At 37.2% G+C, this 25,615-nt stretch overlaps 1 protein-coding gene across 4 annotated transcripts in view; it reads right to left on the minus strand.

Moving 5' to 3' along the window:
* DENND1B (DENN domain containing 1B) overlaps positions 1-25,615 on the minus strand; it is a 165,500-nt gene that overhangs the window by 63,770 nt on the left and 76,115 nt on the right. For 2 of the 4 annotated variants that reach the window (XM_069022482.1, XM_069022479.1), the window contains exons 5-10: positions 25,289-25,408; positions 16,245-16,314; positions 14,362-14,442; positions 11,745-11,804; positions 9,885-9,938; positions 6,683-6,793 (exon numbers count right to left, since the gene is read on the minus strand). In XM_069022482.1, the coding sequence (XP_068878583.1) occupies positions 6,683-6,793; positions 9,885-9,938; positions 11,745-11,804; positions 14,362-14,442; positions 16,245-16,314; positions 25,289-25,408 (496 nt within the window). The remainder of the gene's footprint in view (positions 1-6,682; positions 6,794-9,884; positions 9,939-11,744; positions 11,805-14,361; positions 14,443-16,244; positions 16,315-25,288; positions 25,409-25,615) is intronic. The other 2 variants (XM_069022480.1, XM_069022481.1) reach the window with 2 other exon arrangements.

Consider the following 25,615-nt stretch of genomic DNA (forward strand, 5'->3'; position numbering starts at 1 on the left):
CTACACCAGGGACCTACAGGCGCTTTTACAGATAATCAGAGGTATCTATATAACAAAGTAGGTGTGGGTGCAGAGAAAAAAATATGTAACTTCATTCAGTTACTCAATATTTTCATACCAGAAAGGTTTTTTGTATTTTTAATAGGTTGAAAATGGAACTCTTGGAAGTTAATCATCAGGTTGTATCCCTTAGCACGTTAGAGATCAGGTTAACTAACATGCCTCTTATGATACTCATTTATCCTATAATAAACTAACTATGCTTCTTTAAATCATCTGTTCAAAAATTGCAGTTTCCTCACATTTCTTCATTTCATCTCTGTATGTTCTTGATTTGTTTATTCCCATCTTGACATTCATTTATTCCCTAACTTCTTTATCTCTGCCTTGATCACAAAAACACAGAACACTACAAACATTCACACCTTCATGTCCCTTTTCCTGACCATCTCCTGACACGTCCTTTCCTTCCTCCTTTATTTTATAATCTGTCTCTATGGAGGAAGAGCTACTCTCCCATAAAATGAGGCGGTTCTGCAAACATTTCCCACCTCTGACAGGAGAGCTTCCAGGAAAATCATTTTTGATTAACATTTCCTCCTCCAAAGGAACTCCATGGCATGTTCTTCTGCCATACACTAAGAAGCAGCAGGGAAAAACTTCCTTGTGAATGGCAGACAGACAACTTACTGTAGCAAGAGTAGAGATAACCACCAATGATGCTATAGCTCATCTTATCATTGGTGAATTTAGGAAAAAAAGAGTGATAAAGCAGTAGCAAGTGTGAAAAGGGGAAATCTTGCCATACCAGCACACCAGAACGAGGGCTGGTATTGCACTCATGCACCCTTCAGCAACCCTTCATCACTTCTTTTGCTTCACACGACCACCAAATGACTTTACTGGTACTTTTTGGAGGGGGTGAGACAGTTCTGCTCAGCAGAATAGGGACTCTTTCCCTTTCAGTTCCCCTTCAGCCCAGCCACAAAGGACTCAGTTCCTAAAGGCTTCTCTCAGAGCGCTTACGCCCACAGCAGTGCCTGCACTGGCTCTGCACAGTGTTTTTTTCCCTCAGTTTCTACTGAATTGCCAAATCTCATGTGAACTGGAGAAAGAAACAACTTTGCCCCAGTTTAACTCAATCTTGGAACTTTCTTTTTCCTGCAAGTGCTAGTAAGTAAAAAATTAAAATTCTGAAACTAATTTGTAGATCTGTCTTTCTGCCTATGTGCCTTTTTTTCTTTTACAGGATTTTTGAGGTTTGGGATTTTTAAATTTTTTTTATAAAACCCAGCAATGAAGTTTTTCATGTTTTACACAGATGGCAGGTAATAGCAATTTTCAACTATTTATTGGCTTTTCCCCCCCACTCTCATTAAAAGATGATTTTTTAACAACACATTTCAATTTCTTTTCACAAATTCTTTCAGCAATTATTTCTTCTAATATTATGCTGTGGCAATGGGAAAACTATTCTAAACTTCAAAACTGAGAGAGCTTTCCAGATGTGGCTGTATATCCTAATTCCACTGTATTCCATATTGACATCCCACAGCCTCATTGCTGGAAGTGTGCTCCCTACAGGTGTCCCAATGGGAACTTAACTGCACCTACAACAGTTTACACCCCTACCCAGTTTATCTTAGACTGCTTACACCTGAACTAAAAAAAAAAAAAAAAATTAAATGCCACTTGTCATTTACTTCCAGACCAAATGGCCCAACTGAGGCTATATTCCAAAATTAATTCTAATTATGCTTCTGGGAGCACAGTGAGTATCAGCAGAATATCCACTCTGCCATGCAAGTTAATGATAAATTCCCATCCATTTCTTGACTTTTAAGAACTAAATTTAGCCCTTGAACATCTCCATGTCACATGAATTTGAGATACAAATTAAATTTTAAATCTGTGGTATTTTTACTGAGCAACTATGGATAGTGTGACAAGTGCTGAACAAGACTAATGAGGCAAAGAGAATAAAGCCAATACTCAGTCCAATTCACAGAGGGCAACTGTAGAAAGCTGTCTTTGCAGGGAAGCAACAGTAGAAGTGATTCCACAAATGTACGTGTGTAAATTTATACTCAGCGCTCCTTCACCACCAAAACAAATCTGTATCTTCTATTGACATACATGTCTGTTTTTGTAGGGCTACCAAAGAAACCCAGAGCCAGCACCAAGCAGAACTTGTAAGCACCATGCTCTGAGACACATCAGGCTTGTATTACCCGAAACAAATACTGGTCAAAGTGGAGCTAACGCTCAGACATTTGCTTTAAAGTGTAGCATCCCTTCCACCTGCCAGCGCCGGCCGCAGAAGATCCCATCTAGTTAGCATATTACTGACAGGCTGATGAGAAAGCTCCTGTCAGACACTGGCCAGGCGGGTGTTGGAGATGAACACACAGCCCCAGCTGACTAGTTAGGGAGAGACTGCAGAGGTACAATTACAGAGGCATATGACAAGCTTTCATGCTTGAGTGACTTGAGAACCGATGACATGGCTTTAAACAGCAATCCTTCCTACCTCCGGTCACAAAACAGCAATAAGTCAACTGATGCACTGTTGTAAAATCATGATTTATTCCTTTGCTTTGAATACATGAGAGTGTGGTATGATGTTCTGGTAGACTACCACAGCAGGTGCACTTGGGGCCAAAACATCTAGGGCCTGCCTCCAGCATGCATAAAATCAATGCTGTAGTTCAGCCTTCGTGGAAAATCCAACCCCAGTGCTTTAATAATTTATAGAAAGACTGAATTAAAAAGTTATTTGTACTGAAACTCATACAGCTCCATGCAACTAATAAGAATACATGCAGATGCAGTGACGTGGGAGAAAAGAGTGCTGTGCAAGAACGTACAGCATGACATTTAGGAAAGGTCTTCCTTTTGCTGCTAAAGTGAAATAACTAACAGCCACCTCTGTGAATAGATCAATCCCTTTGTTTCATTCATCCTTTTGCTTAATCCAAAGCCATATATTTTGTTTCTCTTTCATAGTTTACTGTTCAAAAGCCAGAAATGGTAATTTTTTTGCTACAAACAGATCTTACAGAGCATAATCCTCAGGCTAGCTGAATCCATCTCGCTCTAACACTAAGCCTGAAGCAAGCTGTGAGGTTGGTGATAATCACATTATTAAAGTGGCTGGAAAGTCAAGCTAATAAAAGAACCAACAGTTCGGGCAAATAATGACCCAGAAGCTACAACAGAATGGAGTGGTGGGAAGTTTCCACTTATATCTTGGTAGTAATTGGAAGGACTAGAAGACAAATATCTACACCAAATGAGTTTTTAAAGGGGATAAACACACAGAAAACCAATATCAAGGAAGATTCAAAGAAACACAACAACCGTAAAAATCTGAAGATGCACATAAAACAAAGCCTGCTTGGCAAAAATAAAATATATACTGGAACACCCTCAAGATGGTTCTTTTCTTCCTGTTTTGGTTTGTTTGTTTTTTTTTTTAATTAAAAAACTCTACTGAGCAGCCTAAAACAGGCAACTTTCTTTTATTTTTTCCTCTACAGTAAACCCTTTTTAATATACCATCATTTCCCCCCTTCTTTTTTCCATACTAGGACTGATTCTTTACTTGACTATAGTGACAGTCTGAAATTAATAGGGCAGAAATGGTAGACAAAGAATTCCTGAACATAAGTAAGGGCAGCTTTCCATTCCTGGCCCCCACAAGAAGGGCGAGGAGAAAGTGAACAAGGCCTTGAATTATGCCTTTTGTTATCAGTCCCTGCCCTGAGATAGTGAACCGAAACAGAGCTGATAACTTGAAGGTGACATCACAACCCAGTCTTCATGAACTGACATAAACACTTCATATTCAGTTAACCCTAAAGATAAGGCACAACTCCCTTAACAGAAAGTTGTGCTTGATTGCACTATTTTTGAACAATTAATCTTTTCAAGTATCAAGCTGTAATTTAGGAATATTAAAACACCACCTTTGCAACAGAAAGTACCAGTCTGCTGCACTTTGGATGCAACAGTAAAACAGCACAAAGCCTGCAAAGGCTAACGTCCAAATAGACTCCATTTGCTTACTGCATTACATCAAGCAATCCTCATTTTAAAGAAGAAATATGTTATGCCAAAAACACATTTAATCATTCCTGGAAATTCAATTAAATTCTTATAGGCAATACTGGAAAGTGTTTCATTAACTTTTTTCAACTATATTGCTCTGTAAAGAAGCAAGCCATGCATCACTCCTGTTCTGTTCATGAAAGAGATGAGCAGGCAGCACTTCTGTGAACTGAAGCTCTTAATAAGCTAAGTCTACTTTTCTGTTTTATCAGAACTCACTACTGCAAATGAAAATTAACCAATCCTGTATAAAAAGTGGATCCAACATCATGTGGCAGTAATTCTGTATAGCCATAACTTAAGTAATGCTAGGAGACTGAAAAACCAACTAGAAAGGAAGTGAAGCTGATGTGCTCTCTCGTTTTGGATTTGACCTGCAAGCCACTATTTACATTCACAGCTTGGGGACACTCCAGGATGTCCAAACACCACTACAAACGTCTGGAAAGTGACATGAATTATTTTCAAGTGAAGACATAGGCAAGATGGCTATTAATTCATTAAAAGGTTAGGAATAAACACCTGAACTGTAAACAAAGTGGAAATCTCTCACAACCAGAATATTCTATCTGTTGTTCTGTAATGACTTCCAAAAAGGAATTTGATCACGTAAATAAGGTAGTCTAGATCAGCACAGTCTAATTCTGGTGCTTTCCTCATGTCTTGTCACATCATAGCAATAAAGACCAGCTAGGATGTTCAGCCTAACAAAAACAAGTCTTAAGCAGATCCAAATGTAGGCTGAGAGTACAATTCTAAATCGTGTCAAGAAGACAGACACGTGCTCACCTGCAGAATGAATCTTCCATGGGCTCAGAGCTGCCATCATGATTCCTATCTCCTCTCTACTGGAGCAGTAAAACAAGGCTGACTGGGGCATCATTGGAGCTGAGTTTTTTAAATGGTGTATCTCCTCCCCCCCCCCCCCCCTTTTTCTTTTCCCCTTAAATATAGCAAGCAGTGTTTCAGACTGGCAAAGTGAAAAAAAATTCTGATTCCCCAGTTTTGCTATATCATGTGAGCTTCTGCTAAAAGAGATTCTTTGAAAGAGCTTTCCCTTCAAAATCTATTTGCCCATTCAGGGCTTATTACTGTGTTGTAAAGCACAATTCTTGCCCTAGCCATTTCAGGAAGGGAAGGGGAGCATGGAGAGGGGAAAAAAAGCCCTCTAATAAATATGGAAAATTCCTAGGAAAAAGTAAAATCTTTGGTTGTTAAAAATATATCAGAAACTAGTAATGTGAAGATTGTCTAAATTCATTTAAGATTTATTTTGCTGGCTTTCCACTGTTCACATGGCCTCTGCTTGTATGACCCCGTGTTTGCTTCACTGCAGTACCCAGGACTGACTTAGTTCCACACCCTGCAGAGCACAGGGAAAGTGCTGCCTCTGTGCACTGCCCTAACTGCAGTGCTGGTCACAGATTCAGGGACCCAACACCGTGGTGTTTAAAAAAATAATAAGGAAATTATATAATCACTACTACAACCTGCAGTTGTAAAACATGTCAGCTTTTATGGCAATTCTGAATCTTTTCTAGCTTCAATTTACTTTGGACTCAAAAAAATTGAAAGGAGTTTTATCCACTATTTATAATCAGAGAATTCTCACTCCTTACAGTACTTGCAAGTCTTTGAAAATAGTAATTTTTAGTACTATATCCAACCTTGTACCCATGTGTTCCTTTCTTTGGTAGTGCAATTACCAGTGTTCAGAAATACAGAATTGATTTTCCACCACAGCCAGCATATTAAGCAAAATGTTTTACGCAGCATTCTTCAAAAAATTAAGGTAACGGTGCTTAATACACTAAAGATTCTGTGTAAGAATTATACTCTATGATTAAAACCTGGTTATAAAGTGACAGTTTTGTACTGATGCAAAATTTACTTGGGAGTATTTTCAAAATATAGGGGATTTTAAAAACCTGTAAGATTCTGTGAAGAGTAAAATAAAATGGCATCTGAATATTTAGGTATACTTTCCAAACAAAATGCAAAATGCAGTCTAAGCAGGCATAAGAGGGGGGAAAAAATTTTAATGTGAGCAGCAGCTTAAAACCTTTAATAAAAAAACTGCTATTTTGAGTTGTACATTATTGACAGTCTGAAGAGCTGCTCCAAATCAGAGATATTACAGTGTGCACTCCCAAACCACTCTAACACAGATGAATCTACCTATTACCAGGTTAGGATAGCAGCTATTATTAGGGACCCTTGATTTCTTTCAAGTAGCTCCAATGGAATAAGCCACAAGTGAATAATAAAGATCTTATAATAGCCCTTAAGAATTCTTTTTAGGTTAGAAGGCACAAAAATGAACTTGGGAGAGTTAAAGAACTCTCATCTCCTGATAAGAAAAATAATTAACCTGACTTAATGTATCTGAGTAGGTCTTACATAAATCAGACTTTTGTACTTCAAGAGCCAGACTAAAACCATATATTAGAAGAGTATGTAGATATTGTCTTTTAAGTACACATGGAACATATCTAAAACCACAAAGGTCTGCAGGTCATTTTGTGAAATGTTCAATATATCCTACTTAAAAGGAGATGTGTGAAGTACTTACAGTGCTTAGTTTGCTGGAGGTAATAATGATTCGTCTCTCATGCAACATACTGGCATAAAGTTGCAGCATGTTGTTCACATCCACAGCAACAAAATATTCAGTGAGGTTTCTCTGTTTAAATAAAAAAGAAGTTAACAATATAGCAACTGTAGTAGCTAAGTGGAACATTTGATATACATTACTTGTGAACATTTTTGTCTAATTAGTAGGTGGGAAAAAAAACCAAACCCCAAACTATTAAAGAAATCCCTTTGCACCAAAATTTGTGCACTTTAAAAATAATTAATTGGGTTTTAAAGCAAATGAAAAGTTAACTGTGGTGTAAGCTATTAATATTTTGCTAATTTCTTTATGCTTGTGACTTAGATTTGCCCTTTTGTTTGCTCAAATGTGAAAGATTATGAGATTGGTTATTATACCAATATCCCCATATGCTTTTAAGGTGACCATTACTTCCAACTCAGGAACAGATCTTCCACCACTGTGATAACTGGTCTGTCACAGCTACAGTAATAAAACTGCTACTTAGCCAGGCTCTCCCAAAGTCAACACATTTTATTCCATTTCAAGTACAGCAAAACAGCTTGCTGAACAACATCAAGCTTTTGCTTGAGCTGTGTGTGCCAGGACATCAAAAGTCCAGCAGAACTGGTGGAAGGTACTGGGTTCTTCCTGCAGCCATCCTTTTCACCCCTGATAAGAATCCCACTGTGGGGTTTAATCAGAGGCAAAGCCACCAGCACCTCCCATTAATAGTTCAGACATCAGAAAAGTGGGGGCAAAAGAGAAAAAGGTGGAGGGATCTCTGTGTTCTAGCTGAATGTAACAGTTATTCCTGCAGGGCACAGCGCCAGAGACACACAAGTTCTGAATAAGCTAAAATAGCTACCAGCAAAAACGCCTGGAAAACAGCAAATTTTTGTAAACAGTGGAGACCATGTACGAAAATATACTAATACAGCCCTCAATATGCAAAATATTTAATTTCACATATTCATTATCATATCTGCAACCAGAACTCCTATTCATCTGTTCTCAGGGACAACAATGTCACTGAATGCTCATGTAGGAGCTCTATCAAGGATAGGCCCTAGCAGAAGGACAGACATCAACAGTGGAATTGTACACTAACATTCCATTCTATTCTATTCTATTCTATTCTGGATGTGGCCAACACACAACAGTAAGGCCTCCCAGCCCTGAAAAAACAGCCAGGGCAAGATGAGTAGAAAAAGCTTCAGAGTGGAGTGACTTCCCTCTTCCCTTTTGGATATATTGCAACATTAAACAAAACAAAACCAAACCACAAAAAAAAAAAAAAAAAAAAAAAAAAAAAATTGGAACGACAAAGAAAGATCCAATGGTCAATCCAGCTTCATGCAAATTCATAAACCCATTATTAATTTCAAGACATGAAGTAGTAGAGTTATTCTTGGTCCATGTTGCATAGAATTTTGGAAGAGATAAAAAACAGAGCTTTAAGGCTACAAACACTCAGTTTTGGAAAAAACCCTCTGGTCTTTCAAGTGCTACTTTTAAGGGGTTGTCAGAGGCTGATGCACCATGAGGATTTGAGTCCAGTTTATCTTGGACACCCTCCAACACCGCAGTTGATAATGGTGTGCTGATTCCTTGCTGAAAAAGCTGTGGTAAAAAACACTTCACAATCTTGTACGGACCAATTTGTCTCTGGGAGACAGTCACAGTTATTTCTCTGTTACATCTGAAAAGTTACTGCCCCTGAAATATGTGAACCTTAGAACAAAAGGTAAAAAAGTTCATTTTATTGCCAGTTTACTGTAATTACCTCATCTCTTCACTCCTTGCATGTTCTAGCTCTCCATTAGTACCTTACTATTTTGATTCACACTGAAAGGACGAGACTTCTATTAATGCAGTAAAAAATAATTATAGAAAGGCACCTAAACATTACTTTACCTTTCTCAAACAAGAAAAATAAATCTACAGTGGCATCATTGCAAGATCCTCCATCAGCCACAGGTCCAGATAGATGCTTTCCCGTATTTTCTTCAATTTGAGCCCTTAACACACCTTCTAGCCTCCAAAACTATGTTCTATTAGAACCCCAAACAGTAAGTTAAGAGATTCCTTAAAAACAGAGGCATTCAAAACATAAGGTGAAACAGATGAAGACATAAAAACTAAGCCCTGTCCTGCCCAATGAACCCCAGCAACAAGTGTCCTCTCTTTTATTCCTCCATCCAGCAACTTTCCCTGGCCTCTTAGGTTGCAACATGGTCCATGCCACCATCTTAGATTCCTTCCCACCAGCCCAGATGTACCCTCAGGCCTCCTCTCTGCTACCAGCACCCTCCTGCTCCTCTCCACCAGTGTTTCTCTATGTCCTTCCCTGGCCATCCCACCCTGCATCACGGGACACCGAGGGGAGCTGGGAGCAGCTCCTTGCTGCCCCAACACCATCATCCACCAGGCATGAGCTCAGGGGCACTGCATGATTTTGGGAACCCCAACAGCTTAACTTCCAGAAGGAGGCCACTGTTTGAAAGTGTAAGAACACACTCATACAGCCATATACCATTCCAGATTTGGAGGCTGGAGGGGGGAAAAAAGGACCCTTCAAAGCTCTTTTATGAGATGCTATCTAGCTAAACACGTCATAGAGAACGTGATCCAAGATTTCCCATTTGTGCTTTACCCACAGCACCGTTCAGGACTTAGCATTTACAGAATGCAAGTCTTCATAAAGTAAATAAAAACAACAACCAAAAAAAAAAGCCCCAAACCTCTGTTCCTGGTGCTTGGTTAGCATCCAAGGGTAAGCAGGTACAGCATGTTTTCAAAAAGCCAGAAACAACGCCTTCTTGCACAAAAAATGTGTATCTTGAAGGCTGAACTTGCAGCTTAGCAATGCACTGTCTAAAGGGCAAGTATTCAAATAAAACACGAGGTGCAGAAGTGGAATATATTTTATGTAAGTAATCCTAGTAAATGCAAAGAAGCCAAGTAACTACAAGCAAAGGGTGGATATAGCAGTGGTCAGAAATGCCCTGTTAATGCTTTAAAAGGGGTTAATGAATGCAACAGTAACTACCAGCTAAAGGTTGCAATAATAGACATCAATCATTTCTAAAAACAGTCTCGGAAAAAAAAATCTCCTCTTGATAAAAGCAAAAGTTCAGCCTAGCCCAAAATGAGGTTAAATAAGAAATGGAATACTTACACTTTCAGGGATAGTTGGCAATCCAGTTATATCAGGAGTAATGAAATACGAGTGCTAATCAATGGGAAAAAAATAATTGATAATTTATGCACACAGGAAAAATAATTCTTTTTTTAAGAACCCAGCATTTAGGATTTCCAAACCCATCTGTGTTTAAGCAAATAGCCATTTCTCTAATAGCATTCTTGCTGCTGCTAGACAAAGAATTAAGCAGATCACAACATGAAATGACAAGTTCTGGTTCTGCATAGCACAAAACCAAGGGAACAAAATGCTGGGCTTCAGTTTTGAAATAACACTGAAATTAAGCCAGCTTTAAATGTTGTCACAAGCCTGAGAATAGCATTGATTAAATTAAGCACTGAATTAAAAATTGCAACAAAAAAAAAGTTAAAGGACAAAATGTAAATTTAGAACGGAAAAGAAAAACCGTTCACATGAGAAAGATAATTAGAACAGAAATATTATTACTTGATATACAATTCTCCTTTCTTTCCAAACATCTTTGTATCAAAAATGTGCTAACAGAAATGCAAGATCTGAAGCCTGAGATTCTGCAATCATTTATGAAATACATTAACAATTTTATGCATCTTAGTTTGAGGCCATCTAGGATGTAAATATTAAATGGATTAAACTAAAACCAGATATAATTTAAATTACCGTCATTAATCCAATGCTCTTATTAGTTATCAGACATGGATTTAGCTCAGAAATTTTAAGGCATTTTTGCATGTTAGTCTAAATCTTGAAGGAGAAAGAACCTCAGTGCATACTAAGTAAATAAGATAAGTATTGGGGTTTTAGCATTTGTTTTTAACAGAATTTTTACACTTTTCCAGATTTCTTTTGTTCTTACAGTATATTTTTACAATTATAATTAGCAACACAAAGATATAGCTTGTTTTCAAGTCAAATTTGAAAAAGATATATCAAACCAAAGTCTATAAGACTTAAATTTGTCTTGCCTTCAAGAAAAAAAAATTAATACTATTAAGTCTGTGTAGGAGACTTATTAAACCAGCTTGATACATTTAATAGAAAATTTTCCTCACAAATTAGGTCATTTGGCAATAGTTAAAATTTAAGGAAAAAATTGGCTTAAAAAAGGCATCCCATAAACATCATACCACTTGCACAATAAATATCACAGGTATTGTTTCACATCAACACAGGAAAAAAAGAGATTTTTTTTTCCTCCGGTCAAGAAGAGGAAAATATTCAGATTAGACTCAGACAGAATGCCTGCATTCTTCAGAAGTATATTGAAAACAGAAAATTATTCCCTATACATAATAAGGTCACAGAATATTTATCAAAAGATTTCTGAGTAATGAAGTTATTAACTTGGAGAAGTAATCATTTCTAATTAACAAAGTAATAATATTTCACTAATTAAACAGAAAAGGAAGCCAGAAGTATGAGAAGCAAAAGCCATCGCTGCAGTCATTAAGAGTTATAAAGCAGCAGAAACACTGTGGTATGGAGTCCTTGCACATCTTTGTGAACTTGCTTAGGAAGATGTATGACCTTGGAAGAGATACTAAATCAATAGTTGCTGTCCTGTATGAAGTTTTCTCTAAAAAGGACACTGGAAAATGCAAGTTTTGCTCATCAGTTCAAGGGTTTGATTTTCATAGCAGATTTTACAAAAGCATTATGATGCACACATACATAGCTCTGAAGCTGGACTTAAACAGAAAAGGTATGCTGATATTAGACTGGTCTTTTAGGCCAAAGACAGCAGCAGAATTTCCCAAAGGACAGGTATAAATAAGCCTCAAATCAACAGAAATATCCCATAGCAAGTGATTATTTCTTTAGTTACAATAGGCTTTAGATAGTGCCTTTAAAACTCACCGATACAAGTAAAGGCTGTTTTTTCAAAACTTGCTCACTTGCAAAAATCATCTCTTGGTTCTTATGCAAGATGAGAGAAAGATTGAACAGTTGACTTTTGAGTTTTCCAACAAAAAAGGCCAAAGCCGGCTGTACTGCTTATAATATTCCATGTTTAAAATATTGGCTGAAAGTAAGTTTTATTCCTTTTATTCTTCCCCCATTTGAACTCAGGCTTAGCTGGCTTTTCCAACAACAACAAAATTTAAAAAAAATTTTTAAAAAGGAAAGTGACCCAAATTATTTTTAAGCTCATGTTTCACAAAACAAATAACCACCTCATAAATTTCAGCTGCAGAATATTTGTTACTGGGACCAACAGGCAAGAGTAGAACTTGGTCCCTAACTGGACAAAGGTATTTTGGTGTCTCCTGACCAAGGATTGCTAGGAAACACCATGTATCCAGATATTTATGCATGGTTATGCACACACAGTCCTAAGGACCACTGTGGGCTGCCACCCAAACCCTGCTGCAGCACCCATGAGCCTTTACCCTGCAGCACATCTGAGTGAATTAAATCTGAACCAGACTGATCCTGGCACAAGGAAAAGCCACCTCATGATGTCATTTCTACAATTATTTTTAAGGCTATTACTCCTGATGGTTACTTATTTATTTATGAGGACCAAGAAAGAAATATCAATGCAGAAGACTAGAACTGAAAGTGGCAATAAATATTGCCCTGCTCCCTGCAGCATTACAAAAACAGAGATGCCTGTAGACCCAACAAGCATTGGGATTCCAGCTGACCCATTCCTCCCTCCTCTGCCCCATCTGACCCCACAATATTTGCTCGACTGTCCCTGCAGCCAAGCATTTGGTAAGAGGTTTGCATTTAGATAACCATTGTTCAGCTAGAAAGATTACAAAACTCTTTGATATAACTGGGAACAAGACATAATTGAGAAAAAAAACCAATTCCAAAGTCAGACAACACTGAAATAAAACCAACTATTGACTTAATAGCAAGCAATCTGTCGTTCCAGTGTAGCCAGCTGTATTCACCAAAACAGCCATCTCCACATTCCCCACAACATGCATTTTGAGGTTGGCAAGTTCTAGAAAGGTGAACTTTGTAAGAAATACAAAGAAAAATATATTTAAAAGTGCTCTATGTCCCTCTGAGCCATAGGAGCTTTGATGGACATTTTATAAAGCATTTTAGAGTTGCCAATTGGTTGTAATACTGCAATTAATGATAGCAAAATATTATTTGATATACAGAAGTATTTTTGGCAAAGGTGCTAGGAACTGAAACATTACACTGACAACAGAAAGAAAAAACTTAACAGAAACAATTCCAACTGCAGCCTCAAAACCAGTTCATTGTTCTGGTGAAAAACAACAAACAAGACTGGAAGGACTTTCAAATACAGTCAATTAGCACTGTGCAAGGTGAGAAAATATTAGCTCTCTATAGCCTAGTGAAAAACAAGGAATTTGAAATATTAAAAATTAAAATAAAATAAAATAATCATTAAGTTAAGCAGCAAGGATCAGTAACTGCTGTAACAGAAGTGGTAGACTCCATTTTTCTATGCCTTCATAATAGGGCCAGAAGCTTTTCTAGAATCTGTGCTCACTTTAACTGAAGTACAGGGCTCATTTCTAAAATACATGAGCTAAAAGTCACAAGAAATCACACAAAGTCAAGACAAATAATCTAACAATATTTCAGTACGTGTGTAAGCAAAGACTTTACAAAATCACTTCTTTCTGTGTCCTGCAAACTGTGATGGTTCAACCAAGCCCCAGGTATTTGCACACTGTTCCTGGCAAGCACAGTAACTGTACAGATGCTCTGAACATGCACAATGTCTCGGAGACAACAGAGGTTCTGTGTTGGCTTTTTATTTCACACAGGCTCTACAAATGTGTTTAAACATGCACTCATAAGCTAATTCTGGTTAAAACTTCAGGAACTGTAACAATGACATATCCCCTTTTAGATGTTTCTGCAGCAACACCATCTTCCCCCACAGCCCATGCCACATCACAAAAAGAGCACTTTAAAAGCAAAGGAAGCCTGGACACATTCTTTCATCGAGATGTGCTGAAAGTTCCACATAGCAGTGTACTTCTGTTCTTCCTACAGAATTTTTGTATGATTAAGCAAAACTAGGGAAAAGGAGAAGGAAGATGGGAAAGCAGCCAGCTTTCACAGACTTTTGACCAATCCTGAAACTGTACCTACTCAGACATAAGAGGCAATAAAACTGAGTTAGTGTCTCCTGATGCACAGCAGGAGAAACCAAAATTGTCTACATGAAACAGCTGGAAGCACAAAAAAGTAGTTCTAGCACTGTCAGATCCTACTGCAGTTTAGTTTGTCATCCACAGAGCAAAATTCAAATTTCTGCTTCTTTATGACTATGACTTTTAGAAAACAACACAAGACAAACTCTACCCTGCACAGAGGGGAAAAAAAAAAAAAAAAAAAAAAAAAAGGTTGTCCAAGCCAGTTAATGATGGGAAGCAACATAAATTTACTCTTTCAAATGGTTGAGGTTTCTCTTTCTTTCAACTTTACCTACTATTTCATAGTCAGTAGGAATGAGAAAGAAAAAAATACTTACCACACTTAAACTGACTAAAGCATTCGCCTTTGGCACAGGATGGTTATACAATGATTTTAACAAATCATTTGAGTCATTTTCCTGCAGGGAATATATTTTAAAGGTAGTTAATTATCATATAAAAACTAATTACTATTTACTACACATCAAACTACGTATTGACAAAGAGATATAAATATTTAATAACCAAAACAATTGCAATTCATAGTGAAGTATTTAAATATTAAGTATAAAATTCAGGCCAGCTTTGTATCTCATAAAATGATCATATCTGCAAGTTAAGCCATTTGCAGCTGAAAACTGGGATACCATGTCTAGCTGGTCTGTACATCCCGGACATCATCTTCCTAAAACTGTTAGCCATTATATAGGTTTATTCAAAGTTTTATTAAATATGCCTCATCAAAACACATAAAACAGTTAAAAAGGTTTACTAAAATGTACTTGCAGCTACCTGGTTTAACTGGGATCCCTCACTTTGGTCTCTAGAAGGGACACTTACTTAGGAAAGAGAAGTGCTTGGAGGGTTTGCTGGGTTGGGGTTTTCATTCCGTTTAGGTGTTTTGTTCGTGGAGATTAAATTCTTTATGTTGCCAAAGTAAAACCAAAAGCATCATTTGCAAGCCAGGGCCAACTTTTAAACACATTGCTTTGAGTTTACAGCAAGCTTCTGCCTCTCCCTGTAAGAAGATGATGCTGCTACTGGACCCCATATTAATGAACAAGACTTTTGGGTCTAGCTCTTGGTCAGATGAACAGTACCTGGGCCAGGAGAGAGCAATGTCCTCCCACAGCCTCCTCAGCAACAGGTATGGCACCAGGCAGTGTAACAAACTGCTTCCATGCACTGCTAAAACTTTCCAACCCACCAAAACAGCTCTCAGCACATAAAACAACAAACCCTGCTACCTAAATTGCTTGAAGTAAGAACTGCAATGCCAGCACCCTGATCAAGACAATCCCTATCCCTTTCCCTCAAACACAACCTTAGTAACAATTTTTTCTATTACAGTGAAATAGGGACTAAACCCAAGGTCTAATTATAGCATTTGTAAGACTTACATATATTCCACTTTATTGAAACACACAGCTAACACCAAACCTTCTTACTTATCTTTGTACATAAAGTATCATCATTCTCCACAGTCCATTTACTATAATGCATAATTATTGCTTATTCTATACTTCATATATTTTTGAAATGTCAGCTTTTCCAGTCTACAGCATATGGCTAAATAGTGATGCTTTTTAAAAAAATTATAATCTAGTACACTACTATAGTTAAAGCAGAAAGGTATAACTTTAATGTTCTCAGTAAAGACAGATGCCAGTATCTCCTTTGCTGTGTAATCCTGGAATACATCTAATTGCTCATGAATATGCAAACTAAACTATCATGATTCTTTACCAAATGCTCCAAGTAATTTTGTCTTGTTACTTGAGATGTCAGAATTACGAGAGGTAGTTTTTAGTTAATATGAAGGGTGAAACAGTACATCATCTTTTATACAGTTCTGAACAAAAGTGTTTGCAGCTGATAATCAGATAGTTCCAGAGAGCTACAGTTTACAATCAATACGTCATACAGCTCTCCAGTGAGGTGACACTTGCTCACACTTCACACAGGACCTGTTTATGCTGAGACTGACACATTATAAAGGTATATTTTCAGCAGCTTTTAAAGATTAATGTGGGATTCAAGTGACTGTGGAAGCTGTATGTTCAGATTCTTTGAATTTCAGTAGGAGGGGTATAATTTGCTTCTAAATCATACTAAAACCTCAAACTTCTAAACAGTATAGAATCCCTTTACAGTATTGCAAATGGTGAGTACTATTTCAAGGAAAATATTTTACACAAAGAACTAGAATATGTAAAATTACCTGTTCTTTAGCTAAATAATCTGCCAGGGTATTTAGGAGCTTGTAGTATACCTCAAACCATGGTAGGTAACTAAAACAGGAGGAAAAAAGTGTTTTAATAAAATATCAATGTGTTTTTCCAGAGCTTATAAAATACTACGACGATTGATCTGACTTGCACATTTTTATAACATCTCTACATATAAATAAAAAGCATATAAAACCTTTCCCAATTAATATAATAGCACATCACTGATACACAGTATAGATAGATGGTTTCTTTTTGCTGGACACTTGCATGAAGTTTCATTAACCACAGATTAACTCATAGTACTTACACTTCTTAGTATTTTCAAGGCACCAAAAAACATTTGAAACATTTTCTAATGTCATTCCCACTACCATAAATTGTTACAGATTTCAGTAGTTATTTGCAATTTTTAAATTCTACATCCTCTTATACCCAGGGGACTGACAGACCTGCTGCTTCCCTGGAGAACAAAAACCAACTTTGTCTGGGCAGAGCAGATACCACCTATTTGACAAGTGGTGCAACGCTGTGCAATAGTACAGATGTTACATTATGTGTAAGAATTTTGGTCTCCCTATAAAGACATTTTTATAGATTAAATTAACTTCTAAAACTAAAAACATTCCCCAATATTGTAAACACAAACACACTGATACATCAATACTTAAGAGATTTTAACACAAGTCTGCAGCCCATGAGCGCAATACTCTCACTCAGTTAAAACGAATCCAAGATAAATCAGACATAACTGAAGAGTATGAGAAAAAACCCTCAAACACAGTGGTATCAGTTGCATTTTTGCCATCTGTTGACTGAAGTTATCTTTAACAATGACATCATCAGTGACCACATGCTACAGAACTTTCCACCATCACTATTTAAGCTATTAAGTCTGATAAATAGTAACAATATAAATCATGCCTTATTTACAAATAGCACACCTTCTCATGTCTGTTAGAATTTTATCACAAAGAATGTTACTGAATTGGTAATAGTATAGCTAATATTAGTTGTTTGAAATTAGAAGGGGGAGCTGGAAAGGAAATAGAGCCTGAAATGTTTTTAGAATATTTCATACCCATATGTAACACTACTACAGACTTCATTCTTCAGTGCAGTGTAAATCCACAGACATTCTTCTTAAAGGTTTTAGTGCACACTGCAGACAGACCTTAAATTTCAAATTTATATATTTCAGGAAATATGCTAACTGCAACTGAAAAAACCCAGTATGCAGAACAGAAATGTTTTCCCTGATAGGGAAAGGAAAGCTGCAGGGGAAACCCTGACTGGCAGAGAAGCCAAGTACTGCTTTATGCAGTGAGTCCAGTGAAGGGTTATGTTTTCTTTGTAACACCTCTGTTCTCAGTACGTAGCTGGCAAGGTTTTAGAAACAGATCCTGATTCTTAGGGTAAAGAAAAAGCAGAAATCCAAACACAGTTATGGTTAATGCATTTTCTAGCAATCTTTGCTGTCTTTATAAATGCTTAACTACTGGCTCCTATAAAAACAAAACCAAAAAAACCTCCCACAAAAAGCCATCATGAATTTACTCTTGCCAAGCCAAAGAGACAGAGGCAATGATTTAATGATTTCCTTAAAGCCACCATATTAATGTCTTTATCACACTTTACCATACATTGTACTGGCTATTAATCAAAACAACACCAACTTCTTAATGCTCACAGACATTTTTAATGCTTGGTATTGCTGACAGTGGTTAAGGTGTGACATTACTGCATTTGCATTTCAATATATTCTTAACACAATCATAAAATTTACTGTAGTGCACCTTTGTAAGGTGCTTACAGGTGTGAATGTTCCATGCCCTTGTAAAACACCCACCATATCAGCACCTAAAATATCTGATCTTTGAGCATTCTTTCACCTAGGACTCCTGTTCTATTATCTTCTCAAATCACGCTAACCGGCTGTTACACATCACTGAAACACAGCACAGACAGGCAAACAAAATTGCTCACTGCAGTGTTCAGAGTTTCTGCAAATGTCAGAGCTGTGGAACTCCTTCACAGCCCAGAATTAGAGCAGGGACTGGGACACTGTCCTAGCATTTTGTCAAAGGCAAGGTACACGGTAGGTGTAAATTGCAAAATATTTTTATAACACTGCACACACACTAAACGCTTTCCAGTCCCCTGTGTTAACAGCATACACAACCCCAGCATATTTTGCTGTAGAATACACCAAAATCTCATCTGATCATCTATTTTTGATAATGAACATTTATGAACAGCATTCTATAAAAATAAATTCTCCTACTTCGATGAAATATTAACTATACTTCTTTCCTCTATGCATGATCTCAACTCCCTTATTACTGAGAAAAGAAAAATTAAATGCAATTTTTAAGCATTTAAAAAGGTCAAATTAATTATTTGAAATTAATGAACCCTAACAGAAAGCCCAGGGAGATTTTTCTTTCATACAGCAAGGCATGCTGACCAGAGCACTTGGACAGAAATTTCTTCCCTTAGCAACATCAGGTTGACCTGTGCAACAAAACCACAAAGAAAAACATCCTACTTGACCATAGTTTACAAAAGTCAATTTCTTTTATGAGCTGAAAGAATGGAAAAATAATTGCTTTAGGCCTTATAACCACAGACACAAGGTTAATATAATTTCAACATTCTTCTTAAACCTGAAAAATTAAGGAAATCAAAACAAGTACTCCATTACATTATATGGCACGAAACCAAAGGCTGCCAGAACCTGTCCTCTGCTTCTTTTCTACATAATCTTCACTTTTTCAAGGGCATGGCCTAATTGCAAAAGCTTTTGTCAGTATTTTTAATTATAATGTTCTTCAACAAAATATTACAAAGATCTATTGGAAGCAAAAAAGTTCCCTTTATATTTTTCTTTTATGTACTTGCTAATTGTAATTAATTCAGCATAATAAAGAATCATACTTGTTTTTTCATGAACAATAAAGAGTGCATTTGCATGTGTGCATATACAACGCACCTCTGCCTTCAGGAGTAAACACAGTTGTGTTTGTTCATAATACAGATACCATCAGGTGGTATTTCAGATTCTCAACTCGAAGACCAAGTACAAGCTCTTTGCAATTTGTTAAATCCTCGAGGCTGTCAAGCGATACTTTTGTCCTCTTTTATCACTGGCTAATTTTGGAAGCACGTTTGTTAATAATCCTATTAATTGATTTGGACTACTCTTGTAAACAGATTTATTCACAGATAAACACTGGATGATATAGACTTTACATCTTTATCCAGTGTATCACAATGGACAAAGAATTGTATGTAGAAGCATAGAATCCTGTAGGTTGGAAAAGACCTGTAAGACCACTGAGTCCAACCAGCAACTCAGCATGGCCAAATCTACCACTGAACTACATCCCAAACCACCACATCTACAGGCCTTTTAAATCCCTCCAGGGATGGTGAATCCACCACCTCCCTGGGCAGCCTGTTCCAGTGTTCAGCAATGCTTTCTATCAATAAATTTTTCCTAATATCCTATCTAAACCTCTAATGGTGTAAATTGAGGCCATTTCCTCTTGTCCCATGCCTTATTACCTGGGAGAGAGCCCAACTCCCACCTGGCTGTGCCCTTCTTTCAAGTATTGTAGAGATCTGTAAGGTCCCCCCTGAGCCTCCTTTTCTCCAGGCTAAACACCCTCAGCTCCCTCAGCTGCTCCTCATCAGACTTGTGCTCCAAACCCTTCCCCAGCTCCATTGCCCTTCTCTGGACACTCTCCAGCATCTCAATGCCCTTCCTGAAGTGAACGGCCCAAAGCCAAACACAGGGTTCAAGGTGCTGCCTCACCCGTACCCAGTACAGGGGGACAACCCCTGCCCTGGCCCTGCTGGCCACACTATTCCTGATTCAAGCCAGGATGCCCTTGGCCTCTTTGGCCACCTGTGCACAGCTGGCTCTTGTTCAGCCACTGTCAACCAGCAGTCCCAGGTCCTTTTCCATCAGGCAGCTTTCCAGCCACTCTGCCCCAGCCTGGAATGCTGCATGGGGCTGTTGTGGCCCAAGGGCAGCACCTGGCACTTGGCCTTGTTTGCTTGTTTGGCATTTGTGTGTAAGACATCTAAAATCCAGAACCATTACAGGTCAAAGAATCTTCTTAGCTTGTCCTGTTAAAAAATGTTGCAAAATTATTTAATCTTTGCTAGCAGAGAACTAGTCTATGTACAGAAAATTCATCCAGCACACAAATGTCCATCAGCATCTATTAGTTGGGTAGCTATTTTTTTTCAAGTCAGTACAGAAACACATTGTCTGAAACACATAGATTTTAAGTAGCTGAATTTGACAGAGGAGACCTGTAATATATTACTCCTCCTAACTCAGAACTAGCACACTAATATGTACTTTAACAACAGATAAAATCAGAATGAAAGTCCATTACCAGAAAAACCTCACCACCATACCTGTGTTCATAAAATTATTTATGAGCAGTCAGTACATTTCATAATTAATTGTCTTACGAAAATATCTAAAGGTTATCAGTGAAGCCCCTTCACAGCAGAGAAAGCAGAGGAAAATCAGGGCTTTAATGTTCAATTTTAATGCATTTGGAAGCCTAAATTAATTTCAGTTCTTAAACTATGAAACCACTACTGCTTTCTTATTTATTTTTCTTTAATTGTAGCCACTGTCCTTGCATTCCTCATGTTACAATCAATAACTGTTTGAAAAACAAACATGCAAGACAAACATAGAACAATCTCCAAAAATATACAATTTCTCGAAATATTTCTTCCATAATCAAGAGAAACATAAAAACATAAACAATATTAGTAGATACATATTCCCCAACTGAGAGTACAGGGGTCTTTATTTAAAAGTACAGCCCCTGTCTGTCACAAAAGCAAGAGACCAAGACACTTCATGGTTAATTAAAAACATACTTAGCATTTTCTCTTAATCCAAATGAGCCACAAGGCAGGAGCTCAGACTTCCATTCAAAGTCACGCACAACCCTTGTTGCCATAAGTAGACTTCCACCTCACCGGTGCTTCTACTACAGCTCTGATAAAACTTTTACATTCATGAGTCAAAGGTTAAACAAAGGAGAGGAAATGTTTTCTGTCAAATAGTCAGGTAACCACTAACAGTCCTGAACTATCAGCAGGAATCTAACTTCTAGTAATCAAATAAAACTAAGGAAACTGCCTTTCCGTAGCTAAATGTCTAATGTCTAGGGGCTACTTTTCTGTCTGGAAAATTGACACAAAATGTGTAAAATTGAAACATTCTGCTTCTAAGGGATTTGCCTAAAGGAAGAGTGAAAAAGCTTCAAGCGTGGCTGAACTGAAGAACTACAAAGCCTTACCACATAAACCTGTCTTCCTTATTAGAGCATTTCATTTGGAAACGTAGGTGACAATTTTACAGTCATAAAATTAATGAAATCTAAGACTGAGCATTTTAATGATGCATTTTGTGTTCCTCCGCATACCTAAGGTCAACCTCAGAGTCCATCAACGGTTTCAGGATTTTTAACAAATTATTTGTACTTTGTACTGAAACCATTCAGGTAATTCAAAACCAATTTCATGTAAAACCAGAAAGTATTCTTTCTACTGCAAGCAGCAGTGATACTTAAAAACAAAACCCAGAAGAATTAAGCCTCCTATTATTCAAAAGCGGACATTGAAGTTTCTACTGTGCCACTTCAAACCTCAACTAGCAAAACTATTACCAAAAAATAGGAAAGGTAAACTAGGAGAAAAGATCCAGTATAGGATATGAACTCAACAAGGTACTTTACAATATGCCTATTGTGTGTCCCTTGTCTTGCAGGGCTGCATTAGCTCAACAGTTTGCTGAGAGGGAGGAGGTGACACAGCAGGAGTCACACCAAGAGCTTCACAAAGCATCCATGCAGCATAAAGAAAAGAACTAAATTAAATAAAACTTGCAAAGGAATCACACAGCATTTCTGGAGAATAATCCAAGAGTTATTTTCTCATCTTACTATGGTTTAGCAATTTGAATTTGGCAACTGCAGTCAAGCTCTGCACATTCATTCTAGACAACACAATATCACAATTAAGTTCTTCAAACAAAAATGCCTGAGAAAGCTACCTTGGGAAAATTTTATTTCACTTTATAAACAGAGAGTATTTGAACAATACATTCTGATTTGAGAGAAAATTTTATTTACAAAATTCATATACAAGGGTATATAAAACACAAAAAAACTCCATAAAACTTACAGAAGAATTTTGTATGTACAAGAATATTTTCTGTTTCAAACTATCCAGTTTAAAGCAGGACCATGTGGCTGGAAATTCAGAGATAATTTCCTTTAATTAGTGTTTCAGATGGAGAATGAATTATAGAGCAAAGTCCCATAAACCACAAGACTTTAATCTTACATGCAGCTTTGAGTTGCTGGTGTAAAACCTGAGAACAAGCAGCCTGTACTTCAGCTTTCAGTTAAAAATCCCATTCAATAGTTGAAATTCCACCTCTTCAGAAGCCCTGGCACAGGTTAACACATGGCTTGCTGCTGTCCACAAAAGACATGCCCAAGGGAAAAGCTGTGTCCTGTTCCCACTCATCAGCCTGCCTAAATTTCTACAGTTACTTCCTTCCAATCACTTTGACTGGCTTGTTCCTGCTCCTCTTTAGAGATTTTTAGTTACATTTCAGTTCTTTACAACAATTCAATTAATTTTCTGTATTTGAGTATCTCTAATTGTCTTTCGAAAAGCTCAGTCAGTAACCTTATTATATTCCTCTTGTCCGAGGGGATACATCCATGTACACATGGAGAGGGCAGTTTGACATGGCATTTCTGTACACCTGCACCTGTGTGCTTATGTAAAAGTCCATAGCTATTGTGCACACACCTGTGATGAACAAGTAGTTTGAATTGCCCATACATCAGCCATCATGTGCATATACACACAGCAAATATCATTTTATGTTGCTTTGATATATGGACAAAAGCAAGTTTGAACATGCATACACACTCTTTATATATAAAGACAGCATTCATTTGTTTTTGGGGGTTTTTTTGGTTAATTTAAGAACAACAAGCATGTGCAAGGGAGAGCGATAAAATGTCTAAAAAAAATCTGCTTAGTGAGTCTTCTTTCACTTGGTCACTTCTAATGAATCTTGGGATTCAGAGCAAAAACCAGAGTGGCTACTAGAACATATCAGATGGAAATAGTGATGCATTCCCTCCATCTGAGCTAAACACAACACACACACACTGGAGATAAGCAGACTACCCAGCTACAAGTACAATGCTGTGAAGCTAGTGCTGTTATGCATTCAGCTATGCACTGTAAATTTGAAATTGTCACAATAAAAGCAATAAAGGCAATGCTTTGGATACGGTTCAGTGAAAAATTATAGCTTGCCACTTTTCATTTTCCTACTTATTTCTATGAAGTAACAGACCATTGACTAATCTTTAGCTGATGCACGTCCATGGGGAAATGTTAAAAGAAATATCCAGTTTACACCAGCTGAGAATTTACATCCTTTGCTTTGCAGCACTCCATGCAGTATTTAAATGTACTTGAGTGTGCGTAACTGATTAAATGTTGTTACAGCCACACAAGCAATGCAAAAAAATTTGTTTCTAGTTTGATGAGGGAAGAAAAGATCAACTCAGAGAAAAGAGCTAAAAGCATACATATATATCCTCACTCTGGGCTTTAACAAGTTACATTAAAAAAAGGTATCATAGAGAAAAGGGGTTAAGTATTACACATTCCAAAAGCCTAAGACTTACATCCTTCTGAATTATTACTAAAGACATATTTCCAAGATCACAGAAAGCAAATTAATTTCCAGAATAAAATATTTCCCTTTTGCTACTTTCATTATATAGTGGTATTTTTTTTCTTTTCTTTGCCATATTTATAGCAAATACTTCTTTTTAAATTACTTGCCAAAAAACATCCAGTGTAGTGACTCTTAACATTAGTGTGGCATCTGTTTAAATGTTCATTACAACCTTGACATGCTCCTTCCAATAATTTTAAGAACTACTCTACAAGTCTCTATATTGGCTGGTCTTTTTTCCCCTCAGTGTTCATTTACTGATAATTCTTTTATAAGCTGATGTTAGGTTTTTCTCCCTAACTCACATGGTCTATCCTAATGACACCCTCCATTACTACCTGATTTCCATGTTATCTAAATACCTGAACACCTGCTTTTCTCCATAAACTTCCTACTCTACTCTCCAAAATTCTCTGTTTCCCCTTTGATGCCAATGCATTTGGCTTCTCCTCTTTTGTGTTTGGAGATTCTCACTTTAAAAGCAATTTTACTTCAATTTTGTTCCTCCTATGTGCTGCTGAACTGGATATTCCCATTTCCTCTATGGGGCTTGCAGGCTGCTAGGCTCTTAATTAAAGTTGCAAATTTGTCTTTTCATGAGATCACTCTAACTTTAATTTAATTAAAATGGTTTTAGGGCAGCTAAACAATTGGGGGGTTTTGTTACCAAAACAATTGTCTTAAGAGAGAAGAATGAAAAAGGAGAGGGAGAAACAAAGTATTTCATTGGGGTCACTCTCCCCAACATCAGTATCTCTTCTGCAACACAACAGCATGCTCTTACCTTGTGAATTCTCTGGATCTGATGTTTCTTATACTAGATATAGTCTGGGCAAAGAACTTGGAAGAGACACCCAAAATCTCCTTTCCAAGGACAGGAATACAGAATAATGCACTTTATTTTTGAATTGACAGAATGCTTGTCAAAGATCTGATTAGAAAGTAAAAATATCCACATAACAGTCCAAGCCTCTAAGGCTGCAATGTATTGTTCTCTGCTTTTAAGCAGAGATTTCACATTATTTAAATAAAATGTTTAGCTTCACACATGAATACCATCTGACGGGGCTTGGGAGCACTTTTTATGTGAAAGCAATGGTAACGTGGCCGTAGCAAAGCGATACCCTGATAGCAAAGTTAAACACATTGGCAGAGAATTTCTAAAAGATCATTTTATTCTATTTTTTATATTCACTCATTGACTCAATTTTTCTTGTACCAACTTACCTTAGAATACAGAGGCAGACCTTGCCTCCCGACGTCAAACGGCAGAATCCAAACCTTTGCTTACTTTCAATGTCTGTGAGCACAAAGGTGAAATGCTGTCCTACTTGGTTTTGGGACACCCTGAAAAACCAGATACAGAGTATAAAACCACTATATCACATAAAACATGAGCATTTAAGTCATTGGTCTCAAGTGTTTTCATGCTCAATCCTCACTATAATCCTCAATACAATTCTATTGTCTGCTGTTCTTTTCCTACTCTTACACGACCTTCTACAGCAGAATACCTAAGAACCTGCTAGTAGTGATTAACACATGCCATTTGTG

The sequence above is a fragment of the Aphelocoma coerulescens genome, chromosome 8 (assembly GCF_041296385.1).
Source record: "Aphelocoma coerulescens isolate FSJ_1873_10779 chromosome 8, UR_Acoe_1.0, whole genome shotgun sequence".
NCBI lineage: Eukaryota > Metazoa > Chordata > Aves > Passeriformes > Corvidae > Aphelocoma > Aphelocoma coerulescens.